Here is a 22,997-nt window from a genome sequence, read left to right on the forward strand (position 1 = left end):
TAGTTTTTTTTTTTTTTTTTTTTTTTTATCAGAGTAGATACCAATCTTATTCACTGCCTTATCTTAGTATTAGGTACATAATACTTGCTTAATAAATATTTGTTGAAGAAATGAGTGAATGAATAAAAGGAGGGAAAGACAGAACAACAGATTTGACTGTTGGAGATGATAGAAGATATTATATGACATATATTGTATCTTTCAAAGGATATTATAATATCAAAAATGATAAAATATGTATCGCTGTTCTATAAATCTTAAAATAGTATATAGCTACATTAAAAAGGTGCAATTAAGTTTCCTGCATAATGGTTCTCAAAAGTTGGTTCTTGAACCAGCAACATCAGCTCTGCTTGGGGATTTATTAGAAAAGTAAAAATTGAGCCCTACCCTAGACTACAGAATCATAATTCTGGTGGTATGGTCTAATATTATATTGTTTTTAAATGAGTTCTTTGGGTGTTTTGGATGAGGGATAAAATTTGACAACCATTGTTTACAACGGATAAAAAGTAGAGTATGACTTGGTCATTAACTTTGCAACGCTTACTTGTAGGGAGGTAAAACCTATATACCACTGATGCAGAGCCATAAGAATCACAAGATAACTTCAGTGTACAAATGCAATGACTTGTGGTGGAAGAGGCTATTGGGAGAAAGAAGCTTTGAGCTGGAACTGCTGAGTCATGGTCCATAAAACATTCTAGATGAGGAGAAAAACAAAATAAACAAACAAAAGCCCTGTAAATACAGAGCGAAACAAAGAAAATCCGCCAATTACTTTAGACATAAAAAGACAGTTTGTAGTAGTTAAGACCACAGGTTTTAGAGTTAGATAAACCTGGTTCTTCTTACCCTAGCTCCAACAGTATGGACCAAGTAAACTAGACACATTTTTTAACCTGTTTTTCCTGAGTTTCTGCTTTTGCAAAGTGGTTAAAACATAGGACTATCTTGTATGATTTTAAGGAATAGTAAATGAGATAATATACATACAGATGCTTAACCTGATTTGTAAAGGATTGATAAATGATACATTATTATTAACGTGACAATAGATTATTGATTCCTTTATTTTATTTACCTACTTGATCAATCCCCAGTATATAACTATCTTCCTATTGCACTGCCACCCTAGCACAGATGCTGTTCTCACCAAACTCAAGTTCTCACAACTCTCACTAGGCCACCCTTCAGTATAGAAGACTTTCTCACTTACTTAGCAGTAACAGGACAGTCTAGGCCTTTCTAACCACTTACTATTGAGACTTTGACCCCATACTTAAATTGTACCTAATCTATTTGGCCCTGCTTAACTTATTTTGGTTCCAACAGCTCAAACCAGCTAATTTCTTCTCTTTTGTTGATGCTTTCTTACTCATCAGGCTTTGTAACTCTTCTCTAGGCCAGATCCACACATGGATGCCCTCTTTACCTTGGTTGGGCTCTGACACTCTGCTCTGAGCCATCACAGTTCTTTTCCCCAAGACTTTTCTTCACCAGAAAAGACCTGACTCTATCTGCTTCACCTAATGGCTTTGAGACTGAATTGTTCAGGAAAGGAATGAAAGGGAAAGGAAAGGACAAAGGTAATCAGAAGAAGAGGAAGAAAATAGAGAGAGGAGCTTATAGATATATTGTTCAGAAAGCAAGAGCAAATATTACCATTTACAAGAAATTGTTAGTGGAACTAATAGCATGAAATTTTCCTTGTCTGGAAATTGGCATAATGGCCTTCCAATTTGATTATGGGGTCTGATGTGTTTTTTTTTTAGCTGTTTCAAGATTATTGTACATTAGACAATTCAAGTGAGAACAACAAAGTTTCCTGTTATACTTGAAGACTTCAGGGATTAGGTAGTTCCTGAATTATAAAACTGTTATCCATGGCTGGCTGTCCATTCTCACTTCAGAACAAAAGACAATTTGCTTTATTTAGCCTATATGAAAGTAAACTAATGATAGATTAAATATGTAGGGTAGCATATTTTCTAATCTGTATTTTTATATTTGGGCATAAAAATTTTAAACAAGTTCTTTAGATTTGGGGGAGGTTGGTACGGAAGAAGGTGCTGATAGCTTTAATGGTTCAAGACTTTATTTTTCTGAAATTTTACTTGAAGCAATATGCTTTAATTAAATTACCTAGCATAGTAGAAAATAAGCTTAATATAATACAATGGATATAATTATACTGGTACTCTAATGGTATGCATAATTAGTATATTATGACAAATTATTATAATGTCATTTATGTATAACAATTATATAATGGAACCTATATCATCATAATATGTATTATACATTTTATAGAAGTATATTTTTAAATAATTTGTATACTATAAAATTATTTTTCAGATGATTTGAATTTTGGTGTTTGTAAGTCACATTCTTCTTGAGGTTAGCCATTAGTTGGCACTTCTTGAGTCAATTCCAAATGAAGTGGTTATAGACCTCCATTTAAGTAAATCTTTTTGGAGCAGTGAAATGTGACACTTTTATCAAGTGGTAGTTGACATTATGTGTTTCAATCTGACAAAGTAACACCCTTCATTACATGGTACACATAACAAAAGCTTATGGCATTTGTGAATAGAGGTTAACATAGCCTTATCATATGAACTGTTTGTCCAAACTAAGAAAAAGAAAGAACAAAATGAAACAAATGAAAACCAATACAGAAGAATCTTGTCATTCTGGCAATTTATAATGAGTCCCTTTATACCAACTTGGAAGGAATGAGGTAGACCAGGCTCTTTGCAAGGCAGAAACAGGTTCTTATTTTACTACTTATTACATGTTTATACATCTTGCAGACTGAATGCTATTCTGGGCTCATTTGAGTTGGTTAATTGTACTGATTATTGAATTACTACTAAACAAAATATTAAGTAAATCTATATTTAACGTGCCAGATGGTAAAGTTTCTTCCAGTCTAATTTCTTATTTCATACCTATCTTTTTCTTTGTTGCTGTTTATTTTCTGTTAAAATTAGCTCTGATTCCTCAGGGAAAAAATATTACAATATTATTACATAACTAATATTGAATACCCTGTGTTCACAGCATGTCTAAAGCAAATCTGAGAAGCCAATAAAATCTTCTGTAGCATCCTCTTTTTAACATTTAATTGTCTCCAAGCTCAACTATGCTGACAGTGTGAAGCTACCTCTCTACAGAAGCATCTTTGCCTCCCCTGGCTTTCATCAGCTAGAAAGATCTGGTCCCTGGAGTCCAAACTCTCATTCTGTTTGAGATTTTTGCTGATGGAGAGAGAAACTAAATAGCTTCAGCTAAGCACTGTGCAGTCGAGATTAGTTAAAATATTCTTGGTAACAGGACTTGGAAAGTTTTTGAAAGAATTCCTTAGGTTTAATTTTCCTTCCATCTGGTGATCTGAAGAATTTCTAAATGAAATTGTAGTCATGCATTTGACAACGAACTCTGCTTGTTTTAATCTTGATATCGTTCAGTTAACCCTTGATTTTCTGTTATGTATGTTACTGCAGCATGTTGTGGCAAAGATTATGGGCTTTAATTGTGGATTCCAATACTAGTCTTGTCACTACACAAACTTCATCAAGTTTCAGTTTCTCCATTTCTAAAATAGGTATAAGCGTATGTGCCTCATAAGATGGTTGAAAGGATTAAATGAAATAAATGATGTATTCAAAGTCTGAATGCCTAACATAAACCAAGTAAATGGGAAATACTAATTTATTTCCTCTCTCCCTCTTTCAGTGATCAATATACATTCCTAATCACTGATTGGAACATATTTAAGACTTTTTAGGGGCAGGGAAGCATGAAGGGAAATAGAATTTAAAACTACTTTCATGTAAGATTACACGTAGTTGCTTAAATTTCCAAGATTTCTAGAGTTTACATATTAAGTCTTTGTGAGATTAAAAAGGATTTATAACATACCTATATCTTAGATGACTGATGTGAGATTGAAAGTTAATTATATCCTAGATATAGAATAATACACACCTGGAGGTGGTTTGGGAATGTAAGTACTGATAAAAGGTAGCTGATTTGCATTAACAATATCTTGAGTGTATTTAGTGCCTGCTGTTGAGCAACTTGAAGTATCACACTTATTCATTAGTGATGTTTTGAATTAAAATTTGTTTTAGAGGTTGTATTTTTGAAACTCTCATTTAAGGCACAGAAGCACTGTGCATTGATTCATGTACATCTTATTGCATTTTTACAAAAACTTCCATTTCACTTAGCTATTTTCTAAACTTATAAATAACAATTTTCTGCCTCTTTAAGTACTGATTCTGCTTTATTTCTCCAAGCCTCTGCACAGTTGACTCATTTCTTATGAAAGAAATGATTCCTGGCTGAAAAAATTTTGTGTTCAGATAGCCAGCATTTAATGAGAACTTCTGTGTACATAGTATTGTTTAAAGATGACAAATTAATCAAAAGATAATAGCTGACTTTATTGAGTATGTTCTTCATAACTATTTAACTCTGTGGAGTATTTGTATATGTAAATTTTATAGGTATAAAAACTGTCCTAGTTAAGTGAGTTGCTAAAGGTTATATACTTAGTATATAGTAGATCTAGGGCCTGTTTGACTTCAAAGCTTGTGTTTTAACTTTCAGATTATATAGGTTCATCATCCCTAATCTAAAAATATAAAATCTGAAATGCTCCAAAATTCTAAACTTTTTGGGCGCTGACATGATACCACAAGTGAAAAATTTCATACCTGATCTCATGTGACAAGTTGCAGTTAAAATGCAGGTACCCTAACACACACACACACACACACACACACACACACACACACACACACACGAATTCTGTGTTTAGAGTTGTATGTTAGCTTTCTATAGCTGTGACAAAATACCTGAGAAAATTAGCTTAAAGGGAGAAAGATTTATTTTGACTCAGAGTTTCAGAGGTTTCAGTCCATGGTCACTTGTTAATTGGGGACTGTGGTGAGGCAGAATATCATGATGGAGGCTGTGGTAGAACAAAGCTGCTCAGCTTATCATGGCTGGAAGCAGATAGAGAGAGAGAGGAAGGAGCCAGGTTGCAATATTCCCTTTAAGACACCCCACCATGACCTACTTCTTTCAAGTATGCCCTACTTCCTGAGGTTTTGTCCACTCCCAATAACACCACCACCTAGGGACCAAGCCTTTAATACATGAATCTTTGGGGGACATTCCAGATCCAAACTATAAAAATGTCTAAGATATCTCACTATGCATATGGAAATATTCCAAAATTAAAATGATATAAAATCTGTACACTTCTGGTGACAAGAATTTTGAATAAGGAATACTTAGCCTCTCACTTATGCCCACCCCACTGATTTTCTTTATCTTTTATCCCATTCTGCATTTTATTTATTTATTTGTGCTGGGGATTGAACCTAAGACCCCAAACATGAAAAGCATGTACTTTAACACTTGGTCCTCATTCTGCACTTTATACTTTGTTCCTCTTTAGATGTCTTTCTTCTAGATATTTTTCACAAATGTTAGTAGAGCATTCCAAATTCCACACTTAACCCTAAAACCTCCTACTAACCTTACTACTCTTTAAAATTATATTTCAATATAATTAAAAAACTACAGAAAAGTTATAAGACTAATAACAGGAAACGCATATGTATTCACTTTACCCAGATTCACTAGATGTTTACATCTTGTTTGCTTTATCATTTTATATATATATGTATATGTATATGTGTGTGTATATATATATATATATACACACACACACACACGTTTCTTTTTTTTTCTTAATCTATCTGTATCTATATTCATATTGTTAAAGAACCATATGAGAGTGAGTTGGGAACAGGAGGCCCCTTTATCACCAAATATTCAACATGTATTTCCTAAAAATGAGAATAGTCTCATATAAATAATATGGCTATAAAATCAGGAAATTTAACATTGCTCCAACATTGTTATCAAATGTACAATTCATATTCAATTTCAGCACTTGTCTCTATAATATCTTTTATAGTTATATTTCCCCAGTCCAAGATCTATTCAGAAACACACATTCTATTTTTCATGTCTTTTTAGTCCCCCTTAAACTGCCTGTTCATCAGCCTTTTTTTTCTTCACTGTGACATTTTTGAAAATTACAGCCCAGGTATTTTGTATAATGTGCTGCAATTTGTACTTCTCTAATGTTTCCTCATAATTAGATTCAGCTTATGCAGTTTTTGGCAGAAATAGACAAAAAACAAGGCTTTGTCCTTTTTGGTTCATAACAACAGTAGGTACCTAAGCCAGTTTGTTCTGATTTGTGGAGAGATACTATAAAACTTATTAGCTCAAATTCTACTGCAAGGAAGGCTTTCCTATTCTCCCCATTTAATCACTCTCCCCAAATAATCACCCATTTATTTATTATTTAATTAAACTGATTATAATCATTACTAACATTAATTTATTTTTAATGCCTAAATTGTTACATATTTGGTCATTAGGAGCCCCTTCAAACTAGTTTTCATGTCCTTTTGATATAATACCACCCATGATTATTATGGTTTGAGTGTGAGGTGTCCCTCAAAAGCACATGTGTGAGACAATGCAAGAAGATTTAGAGGAAAAATTATTGGGTTATGAGAGCCTTAACCCAACCTGTGAATTAATCCCCTGATGGGATTAACCAGGTGGTAACTGAAGGTGAGTAGGGTATGGCTGGAGAAGGTGGGTCCCCGGGCGGGGGTCATGCCTTTGGGTGTATACTTTGTATCTGGTTAGTGGTGTCTCTATCTGCTTTCTGATTATCGTGGGAGCCACTTTCCTCTACCACACTTTCTGCTATGATGTTCTCTCTCACCTTAAACCCCAAGGAATGGAGGCAGTTGAGACCTCTAAAACCACAAGCCCCTAAATAAAATTTTTCTTCTCTATAATTTTTCTGGACAAGTCCTTTAGTCACAGCAGTGCAAAAGCTGACTAAACCAATGATATTGAGTATTTTACTTTCCGGTGCAAAAAGCTTATAATTTCTTTGCTGTAATACTGGAACCAACCCTTTATTCATAAAGCCCTAGTTGTTTTAGAAGAAGAAAATATTTTGAAAACAAGATTCCATTCCTAATCCATTCCTTTTCTGCCCTTCTCTCCTCCTTTCCTTCCTCCGTTCCTATTTGTGTTTTGTCTAGGTACAGAAGAAGCAAATTAATATCACATCATTGTGGAAATTTGCTTGAACCATTGTGTATAAGCATTTTCTCATTCTCTGATCTTGCTTCTTTAATATCTATTGAGCTCCATTTTGCATTAGTCCTTGGATTCTAGATTTTGTACTCATCTCTGTATTGCCTCTTTTCTTCCTTTACTTGATACTTAGTTTGTACCTACCATTAACCTTGCTTCACTCTTTATTCTTGGCTGTGAAACTCAATTTATATTTTCTTTTCATCTGCATTCAGCTTCAACCCCTTCCTCAAATTCAATTTCATTCCTCTAGTCCTAGGAAATACCCATAAGTAAACTTGTCTGACTGCAAAGTACAAGGTAGGGACTTATCGCACCAATGCAGACTTTATTGAAAGTTCTACTTCAATGCTTTTGTACTCAAATGAACAAGAACAATAATAATATTTTATTTTGCAGAAGAGAAAGTATTGGATCTGGATGCGAGATAAAGAAATCAGATCAAGCATTTATCTGGTTCTCCTAACAGAACCAAGTGTTTAGGAAAGACTAATGGAAACCAAGGCTGCAATTTGTAAGATCATTAAATACAGCAAGAGCAACTGTGTTATACTGTTCAGCTGCATAATCAGGTGTGTGGTATACAAAGCCCTACAGAGAACAGGGTATGCTGGAAGAGCATAAGACATATGTCTTAAAGCACATCTTACAAGATTACCCTCTCTTTATTGAGATGGTAAGAAAAAAAATCATTAGCTGATTTTAGCTACTTCTTGGCACTAAACAGGTTTGTTGAATGATAATTATATATGTGAATTACAAAATAAACCCACAATATCTGTAGAGGTTTATGGTTAGCAGAAAATAGAGGTGATTATAATTGTTCCTCTAATACTTTGCCAGATAGCATGAAAAAATTTCCCATCACTTTTATGATATAATAGATGAGAAAACATATAAATATGTTATAAATTCTTCACTGTGGTAACTTTTTTGTTTTACTGTGTTTAAGTAGATAATTACAGAGCAATTTATGAGTCATAAAAAGTCTCATAATTTAAGAATGATATTTTTAAAATTTAATTCAAGTCATGTAAAAAAAAGTCCACTTTTTATCATGCATCTTATTCACCTTTTGTCTGATGAATTTTGGTTATTTTAAAAAAATCAAATCTCTGCTCAGATTAAAATGGGAGGATATTCAAAATATATTGCTCAGATACTTGAAGATATCTCTCAAAGAGGAGCTCTAAAGTTCTTTTAAGGAAAAAGCAGTATCATAGAAGTAAGCATGCTATATTAGATAGTCTCTGCTTGGAAGAAGATGAAATATTTTAAGTATATTAGTTTTGAAGGGTGTGCTTGTAAAGATAATCCTCTTTATTATGTATTCCATTGAACATACAATTTAACAATTGAAAATTTTACTGTTCCAGAATCATCATTATAAGGTCAGTTCTTATTTCCAAAAAAATTTGGATTAAAACAAGAAAGAGAGGTTGGGCTGAACAGGAATTGTTTCAGACATCGCCTAAAAATAAATAAATAAATAAATAAATAAATAAATAAATAAATAAATAAGTGTGTGTGTGTGTGTGTGTGTGTGTGTGTGTGTGTGTGTGGTGTGTCCTGAAGGCAGAACTGAAATACATTTCCTCTTAACTGAAATATCTAACTAATTGAATCTGTATTAATTTAGTCAATAATATCCACTAAGTAGTTATTATTTTTCAATCCATGGGCAACTTGCTTCTTTTTACTAGAATTCCTCCATTCCCACCTCTTCACTCTGAAGAAGAAGATTATAACTGAGTAAGGGCTGTATGAAATGAGAGGCTGCATAAAAAGAGTATGAAGAGGGCTGTATGAAATGAGAGTATGAAGCCTCAGGTTCAAACTAAGGTGTATTAGAAGCCATGGTCATCACCTGGGAGGTTGTTAGAAATGCAGGCATTCAGGCCCCAAGATCTCCAGGTGACTCATGTGTACTGTAAAGTTTGAGGAGCACTTACATGTAAATTTGGCAATAATTCATAGACTATTTCTTTAACAAATTGTGAACTCAAAATGGATATGCCTTCAAGAATTTGAGGAATTTATTTTGAATATCCTCAGAGGTGGCAAAGCTTTTACATTTGAGAGAGGAATGTGCAAAATAAAAAGTGCTAGCTGCTGTGATCAAGTAGTCAAGTCACAGAAAAATGTAATCCAAATAATATGTAGGTTTCTGCAGTCCTAAGTGAGAAGGGATTTGACTTTAGTCAGTAGTTTTTCTTCTGTTTGAGCCTAGAGAGGAAATGCAAATAAACTAAAATTAGCTAACATTGATTGTGTGCTTGCTGAGACTAAGGATGATGTTACACACTAGGGAATGTGTAGCTGTGCAGGACATTGTCTTTGTTGCTAAAGGCCTCGCTTAGAACTTAAAAATCACATATTTCATTGAAATGTTGTAGATTAGTGGGTGATAAACTACTTATAAGGTAGAATCAAAAGTAAATATTAAATCTATTTGAGTAACATGTTGTCAGAATGAGAGAAAAACAGCAGCATTGTTGGAATTCCCCAAACCCCGCTGCCCTCCACACAAATGTTTATTCTTTTAGATGGTAGCTGCTTGGATGTTCTTACTTCCCATTCAAGGGAACTCAGTTTTATTAAGAATAATTTCCATGCTGATTACATTTCATATTTAGATCTCTTACTTAAAATATGCTTTGTATAAAGGCATAGTAGTGAGACAGGGCATTGGGCACTGGGAATAGAAGGAGCAAGAGGGCATCTATATGGGAGAATGGGCATCTGCACCTAGGGGAAGAGTGTGAGCAAGGGCCTGAATTCTGGTAGTGGTCATGGAAAAGTTGACAGTGGTGGTAGTGGAACAAAGGGGTGCCAAAGAGAGATGCTTGGAAAATGACAAGTGGATATATGTCAGGCTAGCAATTGTTCAACAAAAGTGAAATTTGACTTGATCATAGAATAATTTTCAAATTTAAGTAATCTTTGATATTAAGATTACTTTCCTCCTCTCTTATAGTTGCTTAGGTAGGGAGAAAAAGCACTGAAAGGAGTAAAAGAGATTTTGAGCATTTTATCACATTTGGGAGGCACAGGTTAATTAAAATTTGCAAATTTGGGCTGGGGTTATGGCTCAGTGGTAGAGCATTTGCCTGGCATGTTCGAGGCCCTGGGTTCGATCCATAGTACCACATAAAAATAATAAACAAATGAAATAAAGGTATTGGGTCCAAATACAATTAAAAAATAAATATTAAAAAATGCAAATTTAATATTAAAAATCCTGTCCATAGGGTTTTTTAAAAATAGTTCAATCTTTTTATTTGTTCTTTTTTTTAGTTATACATAATAGTACAATGACTTTTGACATACATACACAGAGTATAGCTTCCCATTTTTGTGGTTGTACATGATGTGGAGTTACACTGGTTGTGTATTCATATATGAACATAGGAAATTCATGTCCAATTCATTGCACTGTCTTTCCCATTCCATCGCCCCCCACCCCCGCCCTATCTAATTTGTGAACTTCCTCTCTACCCCATCACCCCCTGCTGTATTTATGTAGGTTTGTTTCTGTGTCTTCTATTCTGTTCTACTGGTCTTCATGTCTGTTTGTGGGTCAATAACTTTCCTTTTTTGTTACTACAGCTGTGTAGTATAATTTAAGATCTGGTATAGTGATGCCTCCTGCTTCACTTTTCTCGCTGAGGATTGCTTTGACTATTCTGGGCCTCTTATTTTTCCAAATGAATTTCATGACCGATTTTTCTATGTCTATGAAGAATGTCATTGGAACCTCAACAGGAATTGCATTAAATCTGTATAGTGCTTTTGACAATATTGATTCTACCCATATGAGAACATGAGAGATCTTTCCACTTCTAAGGTTTTTAATTTCTTTTTTTAGAGTTCCTTAATTTTCATTGTAGAGGTCTTTCACCTCTTTTGTTAGATTGATTTTCCATAGGGTTTTCCTAAATGGGATGAAGTCCCTCTTCTCCATTGTGTTTTCCAAGTATAGCTTGTTGATATGAGTATGATTAATGTTTCCTTTTCTGGATAATTTATACATCTAGTATACCAAAATTTCTCATTTTAAAATGCTATGTATAAAACAATGCTGACATCCTAAAAATTGGTGTAAAGGGAAAAATCTTGAAATTCAATTATCTGCAAAAATTGTTTTGAACATACAAGTCATTATCTTTTAAAGAGACTCTAACTGCAGGAATCTTCACAGAGATTTCTTCTCTTTTCTTTTTTAAAATTAATTATTGAGACCAGATGATATAAACATTTCATTTTATGAAGTTTACTGTTTTATTCCTATTCCTCTGGCATTTGTTGGCCAATTAATACTCTATCAATCCTTACAGTATTAAAAATATGGGATGAATACACCACACACAAACACACACACACACACACCACAGAGCTTTAACCTCTTATTATTACGCATTTCCAAACATGATTTCACAGATACATTAGTTGCTAGTGAAAGAATATATATAGTGTACTATGCATAAACTTTAAGAATTTTTAACTTTTTAATGTAAATTTTACTTTTGATAAAAGACTTAAAAATTTCCATTATTTAAGAAAATCAATGTTTTATACAATATAATATATAATTTATATAAAATATGCACAACAATAAAAATAAACATTTCTGAAATTGCCATCCTGAAATTTTCAAATCTAGAACTAGATCATTATCATTAATTTACATCTACCTTTATGTTCCTCCTTTATCCCATTTCCTTGTCTACTCTGTCCACTGAATCAACAACAGGAAGTCTACAAGTCTATGATAATTGCAACTTGATGATAGTGTGAAAATGATACACATTTAGTTGAAACTGCACTTCAAATTTTGAATATTGATTTTTTTCATACTAATGATATTGGGTATAATACTCGTGCACTGCTGGGCAGCAGAGTGAGCCACAGTTCCCAGTCTGCCACACAAATCACCAGACTAAACAACTGAAAGTCTATAATGTAATGGGTTGCTAGATTATGATGTTTGGTAGGCTCATTACGTTAAATTCAGGTGGGTTTTTTTTTTTTTATTCTTTTTGGTGATGTTAGGGATTGAACTCAGGGCCTTGTGCATGCGAAGCAAGCACTCAACCAACTGAGCTATATCCTCAGCCTCTAAATGCAGTTTTGACTTCAGTATTTTCAATTTATGAAGATTTTCAAAGATATATCATTTTCCCAATGGCATTTCTTGTTGAAATAGATAAAGCAATCATGAAATTCATATGGAAAAATAAAAGACCCAGAATAGTAAAAACAACTCTAAGCAGGAAGCGTGAATCAGGCAGTATAGCGATACCAGACCTCAAACTATACTACAGAGCAATAGTAACAAAAACAGCATGGTACTGGTACCAAAACAGGCGGGTGGACCAATGGTACAGAATAGAGGACACAGAAACCAATCCACAAAACTACAACTATCTTATATTTGATAAAGGGACTAAAAGCATGAAATGGAGGAAGGATAGCATCTTCAACAAATGGTGCTGGGAAAACTGGAAATCCATATGCAACAAAATGAAACTGAATCCCTTTCTCTCGCCATTCACAAAAGTTAACTCAAAATGGATCAAGGAGCTTGACATCAAATCAGAGACACGGCATCTGATAGAAGAAAAAGTTGGCTCAGATCTACATACTGTGGGGTCGGGCTCCAAATTCCTCAATAGGACACCCATAGCGCAAGAGTTAATAACTAGAATCAATAAATGGGACTTACTCAAACTAAAAAAAAATTTTCTCAGCAAAAGAAACAATAAGAGAGGTAAATAGGGAGCCTACATCCTGGGAACAAATCTTTACTCCTCACACTTCAGATAGAGCCCTAATATCCAGAGTATACAAAGAACTCAAAAAATTAGACAATAAGATAACAAATAACCCAATCAACAAATGGGCCAAGGATCTGAACAGACACTTCTCGGAGGAGGACATACAATTAATCAACAAGTACATGAAAAAATGCTCACCATCTCTAGCAGTCAGAGAAATGCAAATCAAAACCACCCTAAGATACCATCTCACTCCAGTAAGATTGGCAGCCATTATGAAATCAAACAACAAGTGCTGACGAGGATGTGGGGAAAAGGGTACACTTGTACATTGCTGGTGGGACTGCAAATTGGTGTGGCCAATTTGGAAAGCAGTATGGAGATTTCTTGGAATGCTGGGAATGGAACCACCATTTGACCCAGCTATTCCCCTTCTTGGTCTATTCCCTAAAGACCTAAAAAGAGCATACTACAGGGACACTGCTACATCCATGTTCACAGCAGCACAATTCACAATAGCAAGACTGTGGAACCAACCTAGATGCCCTTCAATAGACGAATGGATACAAAAAAAAATGTGGCATTTATACACAATGGAGTATTACTCTGCATTAAAAAATGACAAAATCATAGAATTTGCAGGGAAATGGATGGCATTAGAGCAGATTATGCTTAGTGAAGCTAGCCAATCCCTAAAAAACAAATGCCAAATGTTTTCTTTGATATAAGAAGAGTAACTAAGAACAGAGTTGGGAGGAAGAGCATGAGAAGAAGATTGACATTAAACAGGGATGAGAGGTGGGAGGGAAAAAGAGAGAGAAGGGAAATTGCATGGTAATGGAAGGAGACCCTCATGGTTATACAAAATTACATATAAGAGGAAGTGAGGGTAAAGGGAAAAAAAAAACAAGGGGGAGAAATGAATTACAGTAGATGGGGTAGAGAGAGAAGATGGGAGGGGAGGGGTTGGGGGATAGTAGAGGATAGGAAAGGCAGCAGAATACAACAGACACTAGTATATCAATATGTAAAACAGTGGATGTGTAACTGATGTGATGCTGCAATCTGTATATGGGGTAAAAAAGGGAGTTCATAACCCACTTGAATCAAAGTGTGAAATATGATATGTCAAGAGCTATGTAATGTTTTGAACAACCAACAATAAAAATTAAAAAAAAAAGATATATCATTTTCACTCTCATCATCAGTATAGGAGAGTTTCAGTTTCTGCACTTCACTGTCAATGCCTGGTATGATCAGTCTTCTTAGTTTTAGCTACTATAATCAACATGTGCTGGCATCTTATTGTGGTTTTAATTTTCATTTCCCTGGTGACTATTGATGTGAATATCTTTTCATGAACTGGTTTGAAATCAATTATATTCTTTGTGAAGCATCTATTCAAATCTTTTGCCAATTTTTGTATTGGATTATTTGGTTTCTTAAAGGGTTTTAAGAGAGTTCGTTATATATTCTGTATGCAAGTTTTTTTTAAAGATTCGATACAAAATTTACAAAAGAATGCAACTGTTAACAGTTTATCTCAAAATAGTTGTTAACAGTTATCTCATCTCAAATTTTGAAGTTCCTTCCTCATAATTTTTATTGTAACATTTCTTTGAAACAGTTATCTTCTAGCTTCTTTTATTGATACTTGAAAAATCAGACATGTCCTTTCTCTCTGATTGCTTTAAAGATTTTTTTTCTTTGTCTTTGTTATTCTGTGATTTCATTTTGATGTGCCTTGTCCTAGGCATAGCTTTTGTTTATCCTCTTTAGTATAAAATATTGCTTTCATGATAAGTGAATTAATATTTTCACAAGTTATAAAATGTTTATTGCCATTTCAACTTTAAATATTATTTATTATTTATTCTATCTTTCCTTGAGGCCATCTATTATAAAAATATTGGACCTTCTTATCTATCCTCTATTTAGCTTAGCATCACTTTAATTTCCCTTTTTTTCTTGTGTTTGCATTCTGGATAATTTCTTGGATATTTTCCCTGTTCTTCTTTCTTCAATTTGGTATTCAACCCATTCATTGACTTTTTAGCTTTATATAAAAACATGTTTTTCCAACATTTCAACATTATTAAGGTTATAATAATATTAGAATCAGCACCAGTATACCTACCATGGAGCATTTAATTATTCTTTTTATATATGTCTCAATCTATCCTCCTAGTCATCCACTAGTACATCTTTAAATAATTATATTTTTAAGAGTTGGAAGTTATATTGGCTCTCTATCCCCTCTTTTGTCTGTCTGTTATTACTAGATTTACTAGATCCTTGTTATTTGCTCATCTTTTTTTTTTTTTTTTTTTTTTGTTACTGGGGATTGAACTCAGGGGTATTTGATCTCTGAACCACATCACCAACCCTTGCTAATCATTTTTATTGTAACATTTCTTTAAAACAACATACCTCTTCTCTATCTTATATTGGATAATTCCAAAACCAACAATAAACAGGCATCTAAACCTACTAATTTTTTTTACTTTTAAATTTTTTAAAATTTGTTTTAATTAGTTATACATGACAGTACAATGATCTTGACATATCATACATACATTTGAATCAGATGGGGTATAATTTCTCATTTTTCTGAGTGTACAGGTACTAATTTTTTTGTTTCTACTAAATTACATTCATAGTAACATTCCTTTATTGGAGGAGGTGGTGGTGCTTTATAATCATAGTGAGCTCATTTCTATTCCTGCATGCCTGAACTGGAACAGATTTCCTATAGAAAATATTTAGTTTTCCTGCTTCTAGTACCATAGAACAGATACTGATATATAATTATTCAAAGGTCAGTTTCCTTACCTACTTGATAGTCCAAATTCTAGTATGACGATAGCAATACTTCCATTACTACTTGCCCTTTGAACAACCACACTCATTTGTTGTCTGTCCATTTATGTTACCCTAACCTCCCAACTCTGTTCTCAGCTCTGGTTAAGTGTATCTCTCCCTCCCTCCAATCCCATTTGTATGAAAGATAATTCTTGGAGTTCTTTTATCTGCTGCTATGAGTATATATGCAGAAGCTATTTATGAGGTTTTGCATGACATTTTGATTCTTTCCTTACATTTTCTTTATAGATATTCAAGAATTTTATGAGGTGACACTACTAAATTCCCAAAAAAGTTGTGAACAAAAGATTGAAGAAGCCAATCAAGTTGCACAGAAATGGGAGAAGACATCTATTCTTGCTTCATGCCATGACAGTCTTCAAAAATCTGCAGAGGTATATCATTGACACTTCTTAAAGTGCTGAATCATATTAGAACTTATGCCAGTAGAAAAGTTGTGATAGTAGTAATAGTAGTAGTAGCAGTAATTTTTATCAATATGGCAACAATCATAAAAGAATTTTAGTTATACCAAACTGTGTGTAAATTTCACATAGGAAAATCTAGATTTGCTAAGAGATAAAACCCCAGGGAAGAGGAAAGGTACGGCTCTTTGGTATGACTTTTTGGTATGATTCTTCACATCACACAAGTGAGTATTGTTATGAATATTGTTGTATTTTGAGTTGACTCAAGTTTAAGCATTCTGGAATTTCAAAACATGGTTCCTTATGCAATGTGGGATTGGAGTAGGATAATGGAATAGGAAAATGTGATCCAAGGCTATGATTTCTATAACATCCTGGAGCATGAATGATCCATGGTGGTATAGGAACAAAATCTTAGAACTCAAAATTCTTTTTATTTTAGAATTCTTTTGAATTTAGAATCTTTAAATTTTTGGGTTTGGGTAATTTATAGCATATACTACATTAATATTAATAGATATGCATTTAAAAATAAACATAAAGCTATTAAAAGTTATGTACTCAAAGAGTTTTTACAGATAGGATTATGGGATCAAAGAATTTGGAGATAATGTCATTTGTAGCTAATAAAAAAAAAAATTTGGAGACTTCTATTGGACTTAACAATTGCCAAAGAGCAAGGCAAGTTGAAGCCTGTTTTAGATCCATAGCTGAGTGCAACTATGAAGGCAGGGGCAGATCAATGATACTTTCAAATGTCAGTCAGTACTTTAAAAGAGTGGTAACAGTATACACACACACACCATATGTAAAGTTTGGGGTCATGAAGTTAATACCATGATTTGGAAGCTATTGTCAATGGGAGCTTGATTATTGCATTTTAGGATTGTTAAGATTTAATATCTCATGTACTTTCTGCCTTGCTCAGAATTGATTTGGAAATGAGATAAGACTGAGCATGATCATCTTAGCCACTTGAATAAAAACTGAGTTATTAATTGACACCAAACGTGAATTTATACTTAAAAACATAAAAATAAGCATCATCCTAATTTTAACACCTACAAATAATTATTTTTACATTTTTGTCCTCTATACTTTATACAAATCTACGCATATTAAATAGAAACAATAGCATCTAGAGGATTTTTATGTCTTTTGATTTTAATGTTATACTAATAGTATTTATGCATACCTTGTCACAAAGTATTTTTGAAACTGAGTGAGTATATAATATTCCATCATTCAAAACTTATTTAAGCAGTTCTTCATTCATACTTGGGTTATTTCAAATTTTCTCCTGAGTAGTGTAGTAATAAACATCTATGTGATTATACTATTGTTTTTTAAATTCTTTCATTAGGGCTGAGAGAATGAGACTTTTGAGTCCCAGGATAATCATATAAAACTCCTAATTTAGATTGGCAAAGTACTTTGCAAATACTTGCTATCAGCATTGTTTCAAAAGACATATGCCTATATTCAATGTAACATTAATTTATCATTTAAAATATTTTGTAAAATCAATAGATTTTTTTACTTAATGCTTTTTTATTGCAATTACTTGTTCCTATTGGCACTGAATTATTATATACATTTTTCCTCTTGTGATCATTCAAATTTGCCCATTTTTCTAGGTAGAACTAGAATTCTTATTTTGCAATAAGAGCATTTTGTTTATGAAACATCTAGCCTGTTGTCTTATTGTTACATTTTTCTCCTTTGTTCATTACTATTACTTTTGCTTAGAGTGCTTTTTTTTGAGAATTTTAATATTTATTTTTTAGTTATCGGCGGACACAACATCTTTGTTTGTATGTGATGCTGAGGATCGAACCCGGGCCGCACACATGCCAGGCGAGCGCGCTACTGCTTGAGCCACATCCCCATCCCTTATAGTGCTTTTTTGACATTCAAAATATTTTTAATTTTTATATGTTAAAGTTTATTTTTTCTTTGCTTTGCTATTCTGCATTCCTACAATTTTTCCTAGGTTTTTATTGCCTTAACATTTTCCCTTTTTTGTTTTCAAAAATATTCTTATTCAATTTCCAGATGCATAGTCCCATATATAATTTTGCATAAATGATAAAATATATTTTTATTCTAAATACTGTTCTACTTAACCATTTTTTCCATTTCTGCATGTCTTCTTTCACTTTCTTCCTATACTGCTTTAACTCTGCCCTCTTCATGTGAAAGGTAATCTGTGTTACAAACATGTTTCTTCCTTCTGCACTCACATAATATGTATTCGTATACAAACTATAGACATATATATGTGGATTTTATCTACATATCCTTACTGGCACATGCACACATGTATTCATACAGAGGTAATTTAGGGAAGTCATTTTTTCTAAAAAGCATGCTCATATTTCATGAAATTTTCACATTGTCAGGAATACTTTAATTGGTTCTTCTGATGGATATATAATTTCATAGCTTAGGTGTATCATGATTTATTCAATTTACTGTTTCCAATTTTCTGCCACTACGATTAATGCTACAATTATCTTTATATGTATATCTGAAACACTGATGCTTTTGTTCTAAGGAATAAATTCCCAGAGGTGGCATTATTAGCTCCAAGAGCATACAAACATCTAATTTGAATAAGTATTTCCAGAATGATTTCATTTTTCACATTTCAACAGCAATTCATGTGGATGCAGTTTTTACCTTATATCTATGTCAGCAATAGATGTTATAGTTCTTATTTTTACCAGTTTAATAGGCATAGTGATATTTCATTGTTCACTTAATTACTAGTACCCATAATATTAATGAATTCACTATTAGTGAATTTGGGCACAGTTTCATATTTTTATTAACCAGTTAAATTTTCTCTTCCGTGAATGTATGGATAATTTTTGCTCTTTTTTGGTAAATTTCTTGTAAATTTGTTTGGATTTTTTGTATATTTAAACAATTCAATTTATACTATATATATATATATATATATTAGAGACAAATATTTTGCCTGGATTATTATATACATGTAATATCTTTGGTTTTTGATTGACACCTTTTCTTCAAATGCATCAAAATATTTTTTTAACGTTAGATTTTACTAGTTGTTATTTAAAAGATTATTTGACTTAATCCATACAAATTGGACTTTTAATTGGTTTTTGAATAGATGCCAGCAATATGAGGATGAATAATAAAAAAAATTCACATGAATATTAGACTTATTTATTCCTTTTTATTTTTCAGTGACAAAATTAGCATAAACAAAAGCTAATACAATGAGTGCTTTCCTACATGCAATTTTAGAGTTTCTTTAACTCTGTTCTATGGCAGCTTGAAGTTCTCAGTAAATGGTGTACTAAAGATTACACAAGTTATATTTTAAATATCAGAAGATAAACACAAAGAATTTCAATCAATTTGCTTCCAAAATGAAATTGATTGTTTTCTTCATGTAGAGCTAAATAAGACAAAGGAATGAGTTGATTGACCTATCTCACTGAAGATAGAGATAGAAATGTCTTTTATTTGAGTTTTCAGTGTATTGAGACAGAAAAATTGAGGATCCTGTCCTGTGGAGTTTGTCTTCTCAAGATCAAAGTTTAGAAAGTGAATCCAAATTTAGTTGTTGCTTAAATGGTCTTTGTAGAGAATAGTAAATTGAGATATAGAGCCAAATTGAATCTCTCAATTACTATAATCTCTCAATTACAACTAGGAAAGCTTAGACTAAGGAACAACAACCTAGGTGGATTCTGATGATGTAGTAGAAATGCTGTTCCAGTTTTTAATTCTCACCTTGTATCCTTTTTCTTGGACAAACTGAATTTATTTAAGAGCTAGAAATACATATAAACTCTATAAAATATGAATCTCTCTTTTCTATGATGTCTTACAACCCATAAAGGTGTTTAGCACATAGTAGGCTCAAGAAATGTATGTTGAAATAGAAGTCTAAGAGTCTTCTAGTTTCACCTTCAATCTGGCCATAGGCTTCCTTGGGTATCCAGTTCAGCCTCTTTCTTTCCATTCTTTTAGCTAAGCTTCTTCAGAATGTAGGCCAGACTAGAGAAATAACCAATGTGTCTTGGCTGATTAAATCTGGCAAAGGAAGTCATGGATAATATTCTCTAAAGCAATAAGAATTATTTATTTTATTACTGGTAGATTGTCTCTGGAAATAGAAGTTTTGAAAATATTCAAAGGTAATGGAAGCACCATTGGAATATTATTTTCTAGTGGATTGCATAAGGATTAGTAGATTTTTAAAAATAAATATTTTCATAAGACATCCATTAGCCTCTAAAAAGCTTTGATGATACAAGAAAAATGCAAATAAAGTATTCTCTGACTTCAGTCTACTGGTATGAGGCAAAAGTCATGATTAGTGATTGAAGTAGTAAAATTTTATATTATGAATTCCGGATTTAATTTATTGTTTGTATGTTTTGTTTTAGTAGGTTCAAGCCAGTCTCTTGAATTATTTTGACAATGTGAAGTCAAAACATGGTAGCATACGACTGAAAACTTCTGAAACACAAGCATTGTTTCTAGTATTTTAAAGACAGGTGGGGAGGAAGTGACTCTTGGCTGCAAGATGACAGTGTTATAATTAATGACAGGGAAGTGTCTGTCTCCCCAAGTAGAGGCTTCCACAAGGAAGGGCAACAATGTATATCCAGTGCCTAACACAGAGTAATGTCAAAGAACTAGAGAAGTGTAGAGAATTTTAACTTTATTTTTCTATAAATCCTCCTGATCTTAGTATAAAAACAAATCTTCCTGTGGATACAAAACCTGATTTAAACTCAATTTTGAGTTTTCTCAGAGCATTTCTGCTTTATACTTAATAACTTTCCTACTTTCCTTCCATACTTCTTTTTTCTCAGAGAGAACAATTCCCTTGTGCATTTATATTCTAACATGGCATCACAGTGGGAACAGAGACACAGTATAATGTACATCTCTTTGTTGAGGACAGTGCCTGGAGGCACATTATAAGACTCAGTGAGTACTTATAGGTTGAGTGACATTGGGAGGGGTCAGGAGAGACATCTGTGGTCACCAGTCAGCATTCACTATGAGATAATTCCTGTTGGGACATTTCCTTTTAAATATTTAGGAGTCATAATTTCTTCATTTTGGTATTCAAAGTGGTGATCATGTGTCTCCACCTGGTTTCTAGGTATAAGGTGCATTCTACCAACTGCTTCTCCTCCTCATTTCAACCACAAAACTCCTTCACTTAAAACAAACAAATAACCCCCCAAAAACTCTGTTTAGTGGCTACATGGGTAAAAATAAGTAGCAAAATGAACATTTGTCTACTTCCTATTCTTATTGTAGTATAGCGGGACCTTATAAGGTTACCTAGGACTTTCTGCCTAGATATTCGGTGATAACACTATTTCTTTTATTCCTCTGTGTCTTTTTGTTTGTTTTAGCTTTTGGTACCAGGCATTAAACCTAAGAGTGCTTAACCACTTAGCTACATCCCCAGTCCTTTTTACTTTTTATTTTAAGACAGGGTCTCACTAAGTTGCTTAGGGCCTCACTAAGTTCCTGAGGCTGGCCTTGAACTTGGGATCCTCCTCTCTCAGCCTCCTGAGCTTCTGAGATAATAGGCAGAAGCCAGCATTCCTGGAAGTCCTCTGCATCTTAGCATGAGGAAGCTGGACTGTATATATCTGATTGAAAAAATATATTCCATCTTCTTGCATATTATAAATCTTTTTAGTCTTCCATCTGGAATGTAGCTTTTGAACTTAAAAACTAGCATATGATGTGTGTGCTTTCTGTTTCTTTGCTCCTGTAGGTTCTTGAGGCCTCCCATACAGTAGCTCAATGTAGAATGGTCAAAATAAACAAGGACATACAAAGAAAGTTCATCAATATCTCACTCTATTCTTCTGCAACAGATGAAGAAAGATTTGATGTTTGAAAATAGCAAATATGCTGTTACTTGGATTTTAATGTCTGGCTTACTACAAGAAAATTTGCTATAAGGACAAGAGCATAGCAGAAAAACCTTAATCAGGTTCTAAAAAGTATAAGTTAATAAGTAAAATGAAGTCTACATTTCATCAAAAGTTTGATTTTTAAACATACTTGTGAAAATTGCAGCACATCTTACCTCCCAACTCAGTAGTCCTTTGATGTTTTTGACCCTGAGGTAGTGTTTCTATGCCATTAATTTTTCTGTAAAATAAGTCAGATATGATGGAGAAATGAGGTTGGAATTTTGTAACATGCACTATGACACTGCATAATATTTAAGATAATTGTAAATGACTGATTTTCTATTGTTGGGTTTTCAAATGTTCATGGAATCTAGAAATCTTCACAGATGTGACATCTTTAACACTTCTGTTAGAAGAGGAGTCATAGCATGTCACTCTTTTGTCAAGTCTTTCAGCATCTTCTCTCCCAGAGTTAACCTATGTTTCTTACAATGGCCTGTAGAGCTATACAATTTGTGACCTCAGTTAGTTCTCTGATCTAATCGTACTACTTTCCCCCTACTTCTGTCCAGCTTCCCTAGCTTCTCTGCCCCTCAAACACATGAAGCCTCAGACCTTTGTATTTGCTTCTTCCTTCCCTGAAATACTATTCCTGCAGATATCTGCATGTGGTAAGGGCATCATCTTTTTCAAAAGTTTAATGGAATCTTCTTAGTGATTCTTACCCCATCCTGTTTAAAATACCTGCCTCACTTGCCTAGCACCTAGCACTGCCATTACTGTTC

General features: G+C 33.3%; 1 protein-coding gene across 1 annotated transcript in view; it reads left to right on the top strand.

Moving 5' to 3' along the window:
• The window catches only part of DLG2 (discs large MAGUK scaffold protein 2), a gene marked incomplete at both ends in the record, with an annotated part of 2,048,692 nt that overhangs the window by 311,240 nt on the left and 1,714,455 nt on the right, over positions 1-22,997 (top strand). The window contains one exon of the mRNA XM_081281630.1: positions 16,101-16,246. Coding sequence (XP_081137756.1) covers positions 16,101-16,246 — 146 coding nt within the window. The remainder of the gene's footprint in view (positions 1-16,100; positions 16,247-22,997) is intronic.

This window comes from Spermophilus citellus (assembly GCF_964194105.1).
Source record: "Spermophilus citellus genome assembly, chromosome: 2".
In the NCBI taxonomy this organism is placed as follows: Eukaryota; Metazoa; Chordata; class Mammalia; order Rodentia; family Sciuridae; genus Spermophilus; species Spermophilus citellus.